The sequence below is a fragment of the Lonchura striata genome, chromosome 2 (assembly GCF_046129695.1).
Source record: "Lonchura striata isolate bLonStr1 chromosome 2, bLonStr1.mat, whole genome shotgun sequence".
NCBI lineage: Eukaryota > Metazoa > Chordata > Aves > Passeriformes > Estrildidae > Lonchura > Lonchura striata.
In genome coordinates, this window is record NC_134604.1 from 108,740,898 (window position 1) to 108,749,252 (window position 8,355).

The 8,355-nt window shown below is 46.5% G+C and overlaps 1 protein-coding gene across 3 annotated transcripts in view; it reads right to left on the minus strand.

Moving 5' to 3' along the window:
• SRPX (sushi repeat containing protein X-linked) overlaps positions 1-7,193 on the minus strand; it is a 39,623-nt gene extending 32,430 nt beyond the window's left edge. For 2 of the 3 annotated variants that reach the window (XM_021552957.2, XM_021552955.2), the window contains exon 1: positions 7,092-7,193. In XM_021552957.2, the coding sequence (XP_021408632.1) occupies positions 7,092-7,161 (70 nt within the window). In that variant the 5' untranslated portion in view covers positions 7,162-7,193. The remainder of the gene's footprint in view (positions 1-7,091) is intronic. The other variant, XM_021552956.2, reaches the window with a different exon arrangement.
• Positions 7,194-8,355: the final 1,162 nt, after the last annotated feature.

Genomic DNA, 8,355 nt, shown 5'->3' on the forward strand with positions numbered 1-8,355 from the left:
ATTCACCAGTTTCAAACGAATGCAATCAAGAATCTTTATGATACACATCCTGCATGTTTCAGTTGTGGGTTTTCTTTTCTCTCCTCAAAAACAGTTCATAATGGCCTGCTAGTGTCCCACAAGAACCCAATATACACAAAATTTCAAGCATTCTTTCTTTTTCAGGTCTATGCATCAGGCAGCAAAACGTGGGTCTTTTAGAGCAGCCCACCTGAACCCCAGAGATGTCATCTGTCCTTAGCTGAAGACATATTTTCATTGAGCAAGCAAAAAAGCATGAAGTTATACAAACTCTATTTTCTCAAATGGCAAAAATCTTTGCCAAAAAATGTCCAGCCAGCCCCAGCTTGAGCTGCACAGGCTGGCAGAAGCTCAGCACTCTGACAGGGCTGGAGGTGTTTCCCCTCCCAGCCTGTAATTTGCCTTGCACGCTGCCAGGAGGGGACAGCAGCTCTTCCCAAATACTGAGCCCATGTTCCACAGCCAAAAGGAGGGCAGTGAAGATGTGCAGAAGGCTGGAAGAGACAGCAGCAAGATGAGTCCCACCCTCAGTGCTTATTTAACATCAGATAGCACAAGAGGGCACAGGAGAACATCCAAGAAGAATTCATGTGAGCCATGTCCTGATTTGGCTCACTAGCAGGCTTCCCTCTCCCCAGAGACTTGTGATCCCATGGAACCCACCCTGTTGACTCACAGCCAGGGATGCTCACCCAGGGGAAGGCAGGACAGCTGGGCAGCCCACCTCAGAGGCCAGGGCTTAAGTTAAAATATACAAGCAGGACAGAAGCAAAGAGCTGAAAACTGCTGCCCAGGGTGAGAGAAGAGGGGATGTTTCCAGCAGTGCAAAATAGGTTTGGGAAAAAGGGATTTTGGAAATCTCCCCCACACTGCAGACATGCCTGGGAGCCCTGGCCAGGGACCAGACCTGAACAGAGACTGAGGCAAAGGATCCTGCCCAAGGTCTTGTAAGCCTGGAATGAGGCAGCAGGGATGGGCAGGAGGAGCCCAGGACAGCCATGGGGAGAATACAGAGTCCACCAGGAACAGCAACAGGCCAGAGCTGCCTAATGTCTCCTGGAGCTCCCAAAAGCAATCAAATTAAGAGATTCTGCTGAGAAGAATGACAGGGTGAAGGAAGGCAAAGTAGCTGCTTCTTCAAGGTAGCATCTGCTAAGTGCTAGAGGAAAAGCACAAAAACAGCACTAAAAATAAAATCAAGAGGGCTAATGATAAGGGCCGGCCAGCCCGTCCAGTAACTTGGGTTTAGGAAACAAACCAAAAGTCATGAGAAACACTTTCTCTCCAAATAAGCATTTCAGCAGAAAAAATTCATTTTAACAGTAGTCCAGCACCAGGGTATTTGGACAGACTCACTTTTGCAAGCCACTAGCAGGCTCTTAACGTGCTCCCAATCCAAATGCATTCTCCATCCATCTTAAGAGAAATGAAGAAGTGTAATTTTAGACATTTCTCTCAGGAAAAATTCCTGCAGCTGCTAAGAAAACACCATTTAGAGGTAATGGTGGATTGGGGAAGGATTTCTTATCATCCTGATGCTGAATTTGACAGAGCTTTACCCTCTGGGTAACTACTACATCCACATTTCTGTTTTATGTGCATGCCACAGATACCACTTATTTCTTCAGGCACAACAAAATCTGGTCAAGATTGTTCAGGCATATCAATGGAAAATATTGGCAAAGCTGTGCTTGCAATATGTATTAACTTGGAGAAACCTATTTTTTTCCTTGGATCTCTCAAGAAATACAAAAATCCTTTCTCTCTTCCTGTGAAGATTTGCCAAATGACAAGTCAAATAAACAAAGTGGTTTCAAACTCAGGCAGAGATTTTAAGTGGCTATTTCAAGTTACAGGAAAGATCAAAATAGTTAAATTTAAAACCCTCAATTTGGAGCTGTTTTACTGCAGCTCAAATTTCCAGTTTGAACAAACTTACCAGTAGCCTTTGGATACAATCAATAGTTAGAAATAGTGGCAGGGAAGTGCCAGCCATGTCCTGTATGCTGAGATGCTAATTTACTACATTAAAAAAAAAAAATGAAGTGAATGCCTTGTGAAATGGGTGATATAAACACATTGTGATATTTCATATAACTTGAAAAGCCAATTCAAAGGAAAAAAAAAAAAAAAACTCAAAACAAACAAAACACAGACATTTTGGAAGCCAAAAAATTAGCTAAGTATTTAGAGGAACATGTAACTTGTTACCCAGTCAGGGAGAACACACAATTTCAGAAGTTTCACATAAGTACCAGGAAAGATTGACAATATTAAGTTGGGGAGTAGTGTGATGGGGGGTACAGGGAGGGAGGGATGGGTTTGGGTTGCCTTTTCACTGCTTTCCACTCCAATCACAATGCTGGACTGTGGATCCCTGCCTTGGGAGCAGTCTCTCCCAACAAAGCTACTCCTGTTCAGCAGCAAACATTGAGACAGCTCGGTGTGGGCTTAAGCCCATGCCCATCTCCAAACACTGCTAAGTAAGTCTAAGCAGCTTGCCTAAGGCTATACATAAAATGTGTATGGAGTGTGAATTTTCAAACCAGTGGCTTATTCAACTGAATGCCAGCACAAGAACATGCCAAGTCTTGCTTCCTTCACCTTCATCAGCCACAAATTTGACCATCAGTACCCATTCTGTTCATAGTTCTAGAGTGAGAGAATTAAAGCAGCTTTCAGTGATGTTCATTTCTAACTACTCATTTCAACTGCCAGACAAGGAGACAAAAGTAAAACACAAATCAACATTTCCAAACTACTTTCAGAATTCATGTTTTTGATAAACCAAATTATATGCACATTCATACTTTTCACAGAAAGAACCTCACACATACTTGACTGCTATTGCAAATTCAAGCTTGTATAAAACACTGGTTTTTACACTGTAGATGTTTGAAAAGCCCTTGTCATGCCAGCATTTACTGCTGCAGTGGACCAAGAAGATAAGGGGTACAGCAGCTTGTAGGCATGAAATAAACTGTCACTGATAGTTCTATGGCACCTCCTGTACCACCTCCAATGCTTGCCCAGACCTGGCTACCCAAGGCATTAAATGCAGTTTATTTGTCTGTGCTTTGTGAGAAGGTGTATTTCACTGTGAGAGAAAGGACAGTTCAACAACTCATCGAAATATCTTAAATTTCACTCTCTTTTAATGTGATCTCACCCTGGAGATTCCAGTTGCACTGAAGCCTCCAGGTGCTGCTGAAGACTGAGCAGGCTGAGCAGAGAGGATTCAATGACCTGATTATTTAAGGACCATTCAGGAAGAAATGTACTGCCTTGGTAACACTTATAAGCCGCAAGGAGTTTTCAGCAGGGAATTACTACAGCTCATGAAAACGCTCCACTTCACACAGGAATATATGAAAGCAGTGTCAAGAGATGAGTTAACATTACTGATTGATATTAGCATGATGTATCTGTTATGCCCGAGGTTACCTGAGAATGTAATTTCTACAAGGCTTCTCTGCTGATGTAAATCTTATTCATGTGCAACTATCCAGGTAACTGAAGCTTGTTTAGTCAGAGCCAGCCCATCCAAAGCACAACCAAGGATGAAGCTGTGCCTTAGAATACCTGCTTGTATTCAGAACATCACAGAATCATAGAATGGCTTGGATTGGAAGGGATCTTAAAGCTGATCTAGTTCCAAGCCCCCTGTTGTGGACCAGGACACCTTTCCTTAGACTATCCATTGCCATGCTGTGTTCTGTGCTGTTTTTGGCCAGCACACAACACACCCAGGTCTGTGCCCACCATGGGTCACAAGCGGTGCCCACAGCTCCACACTGGATCCTGTAAATACAAATTGTCACCCAGAATTGGCAAGGCAGCCAGCAAACTGTGTTTAAAAGAAAAACCCAACAAAAGAACTCTCAGCTGACACAACAGGCCCCACCCTTGGCACTGCAGAGCACCAGCTGCTCAGGGCCCTGGAGATTGCTACTTGACCATTCTGCAGCTTGATCTGATGGAAAGGAGCACGAGTAGGAATCAAATTATTGTGATGCCAGATTTTTTAAAAGCCTGCCATTTGACTTTAAGCAACTTTAAATACTTTCTTCCTTCAATTTTGTCCTCCTATTCTTTGCCTATTTATAGTACAAACACTACTGGGTGAGAACTGCCTCTCTCTGAAGGGCTGAGGCACTCAGAAGTCTCAGTCACAGATGCACTCCTTGATCTAGCACACAGCTTTGAGAACTACCATTTCCACAACCTGACTTTCATCTACTCATATTTAATCCAGAATATACATAGGTTATAAGAATACAGTGTTTATGTAGATATTGTTTTCTTTGAATTAAATCTCACACAGCTTTTGAAAATAGTTCGATAATATTCCGTGGTTTTCAAGTGATTTTAGTGACGTCTCTCTCAAGGTTCATGGCCCCTTCACACCAGTACCCTGTTCCAATGCACAGTTCTCATTCATTCTATCATAAATAAGGTTCTGTTTTCATCTACCAAACGTGTAAGACACAAATACCACAGTCTTACACCATAAAGTGCCACCTGATTTCCCCTTCACACCCCCCAAATACTGAACAAGTGATCCCCATATATATGTACATATGGACAGCCGTACTCTCCCCAACACCACAGAAGAGCTCCAAAGACACATCTCCCACTTCAGCCCTTAGGGAAAAGGTTTTATGTTTGTTTTAACTTCTAAAAGGTGCATCTCTAAACTGTTTCTGAGGAGAAAACAGACTTTCCTCTGAGTAGTGACACCACAGAGATTTTGTCAGTGCCTTACTAGCTTTGTACATACCAATATGAGAATCCACAGCATCCTTTCAAAACTTGAAAATACAGTTATGGTTAAAACAGCTGCTGCTTCAAAGGCTTTTAAATATTACTTTAATACTTCTTAAAGTATTTTAAGAATTTTAATTATTTGGATATTTTTCAGTTTTCTTTCTTGTGCCTAGCAGGTAATTAGTTCAATTACATTTTCCCAGGTGGAATACTGGCTTGATTTCTACTTGCCTGCCATCAAAAAATTGATAGCAGAATTCTTAGGGCATGAAAATAACACCTATTTAGTGTGGTGTTTAACAGAGTCTTTGGAATTGTGAAACACAAATGTCCTACACCAGAAAATTCAGTGTTACCAAATTAAGAGTTCAAGAGCTGATTAGACTATTTCTGATATTTAAAGAACAACCCACTATTGAATTACAAGCATTTTGCATGAATCCAAAACAGACTGCTTGGCTTTTCCTACAAAGTAGTCCAGTGTCAACATCTTGGAAAGGGTCCAATAAGCCTGTTCCTGTATAATCAAGAGGGCCTCACACACACGTGCAGTAGAGATTTTTTAAAGTCTATTTCAGTTTACTTAATGGCATTCTGTACCTAAAGTGAATGGTTATATACCAATACAGTACACCATTAGAGAAAAACCTATTAACAGTTTCACTAGATTTCATACTGGGAATAAAGATCTGAAAGAATACCACATTTCTTACTAAAAATAAACAGAAGAAAAGTAACACGAAACATTAACTTAATATTAGGGTTTACAATTACAGCTGCTGATGATTTAAGCTCTTTGGAGCCTTTGACAGTAAGCATAAGGAGGAAATTGGACTTTCAAATGAGTGAAAGGCAAAACAAGCAGGCTTTTGTGCAGCCAACTTGAAGATTACATGCAAAAATTAGACTTTTGAGATTAAAGAGGTTACATTTGGCCTTTTAGGAAAACAGAGGATAGGATATTAGCATCCTCTGTAAGCTACTTGAAGACTAACATTCATATGAACCGCAAACGAAAGCATTCACTCATCTTCCTAAGAAAATAAAGAGAATCTGGCAGTACAGTAATCCTCCGAGAAATGTCAGGATAGGAACTTCTGTTGTCTTTGTTGATTTAGCAACTGATGTGTCCAATACCTTAGTGTTCAGTAAGGAAGAGCATAAATGTGTGTTCCAACATCTTTCCTCTTGGAAAGAAGACACTTGTAACCCACCAAGGAAAATAAGGAAAGCTAAACCTCAACTCACAAATACCACCACTATGCCATTTTACACCCCTCCATGGACAGAACTACATACTGGGTAGGGATAGCTTCAGGAAACAAAAACTGGGTTTCACCAACACACAGCTGTGAGTTGTATTAGACACCTTTCTTGCCTATCCACCGCTGCCCTTCTCTTTTGACCCCATAACGTTTCTCAGTTTGAAACCATCCCCACTTTCATGGAAGGCTCTGTTCTGACCACAAATTCTCACGGACTACACCTGTTAAACCACAACCAGGGCATGCCAGTTTACACTGGCTTTGCTTGCCATGTCTGCCAAATCAGAAGTGTTTAACCAGACAAGACGCAGCTGCTTTAGAACAGGCAGAAACCACATACCCCTTTCCTTTTGCATGGAAATGAAACCTAATCTGAGCTCATTTCAAATTCTGCTACAGGAGATGAAAACAATTAGAAGTGAAATAGCATCAGCATGCTTTTTTTTTTTTTTTAATTTACTAAGAAACCAGGCAGACTCACCCATTCATTTTTCACAGTAAAAACTGCGATTACCTTGCTGCATGCAGTCTCACCCGGGCACCAAAAACTGCTGAAGGGCTCCGAAGTGCCACGGTCCGAGAGGCAGGGCTGGCCCATCGGACTTACACTTTACCCTTGGGGACAACGCAGAGCCCGTGTGGTCCAGCAGCTTTGAGCGGGTGTCACCTCCCCTGTGCGAGGGCCCGGTGGAGGTGTGGAGGTGACACCCGGCGTGAGAAGGAGCTGCATGCACCGACCCGCACCCGGCAGCGCCGGCCCCGGCACGGCCGGCAGCTCTGCGGGACCCGCCGCAGCACCCTCCGGCACCCTGCAGCACCCTGCAGCACCCTCCGGCACCCTGCAGCACCCTCCGGCACTCCGCAGCCAGGATGCGGCTCCATCCGCGCCCACGGGACCGCACCGAGCGGGACACAAAGCGCTGCGGGCGGGGAGCGAGCCAGCAGGACGGGCCCCGGCCCCTCGGGCTGCCGCGGACAGCGCGGAGCTGCCGCCGGCCCCGCTCCCCGCTCTGCCCGGCCCTTCCTCCCCGTCCTCACCCTCGCTCTCCAGGCTGGCCCGGGCGCCCAGGGCGAGCAGCGCGGCGAGGCGCAGCCAGCAGCTCCCCATGCTCCACACGGCGGCTCTGCCCGGCCCGGCTGCGCGGCCGGCGGGCAGCGGCAGCAGGAGGAGGAGAGGAGGAGGAGGAGGGGGCCGGGGACATTCTCCGAGCGGCTCCCGGGCGCCGCCGGAGTCTCCTCCTCCCGCTGCCCGGCCCCGCCTCGCCTCCCGGGGAGGTTTGGAGCTCGCCTGTGCCGGGCGCTGTCCCCCCGAGGGGCTCCCGCCGCCCTCCGGCGTGGCCAGCGGGACGGAGAGGGGTCACAGCCACAGCATCAGATGGTTTGTGTTGGGAGGGACCGTAAGGATCGCCTCGTTCCACCCCCAGCGCCTCACTCCAGCAGCTTCACGGCTTGCCGTGCTGGGCTGCCCGGAGCTGGATGCACGACCCAGGGTGGGTCTGAGCAGAGCAGAGCGGCAGAGCCCCTCCCCGGGCTGCCAGCCCTCAGCTGGCCGCGGCAGCGTGTCTGCCACCGATGTCCTCCCCCTGTCCTTCCAAGGCAGCGAGGCTCCCAGTGAACAAGGGCAGGATGGGGAGGATCAGCCCCTCCTGCTCCCCCCGGTGACTTCTCTGGGGAGGGGTCATGCTGCCTGCTCCCATCCCATCCCATCCCATCCCATCCCATCCCACCCCATCCCACCCCATCCCATCCCACCCCACCCCATCCCATCCCACCCCACCCCACCCCACCCCACCCCATCCCATCCCATCCCATCCCATCCCATCCCATCCCATCCCATCCCATCCCATCCCATCCCATCCCATCCCATCCCATCCCATCCCATCACATCCCATGTGGCAGTGCCCTGCCCACACAGGCCTGGGGTTTTGCAGGCAGCAGTCCAAGGAAACAGACTTCCAGATGAGCTGCTCTGGTTGCTCAGCAGCTTGCAGATGGCCAGCTTTAAATGTTAAAAAAAAAATCCCTAAGTCATGAGAGTAAGAATATAAAGTTTGGAGTCATCACATTTCTCATACTTTTTGAGCTGCCAGGGTGTTGTGGAGTTACATTTTCAGGCTTTGCTCCATAACCACAAAAACTCAAGGCTTTTCTTCCTGCCTTGCATGAAAGCAAATTCCCCAGACACTCCAAGCACATGGAGGCAGAGGCTTTAGGCAGAGCATCATATGTTCCAACACTTTTGATTTGACATCTGTCAACCCTGCAGCTTGACTACAGTTAAATTGGGGTTTCTTTCTTTTTG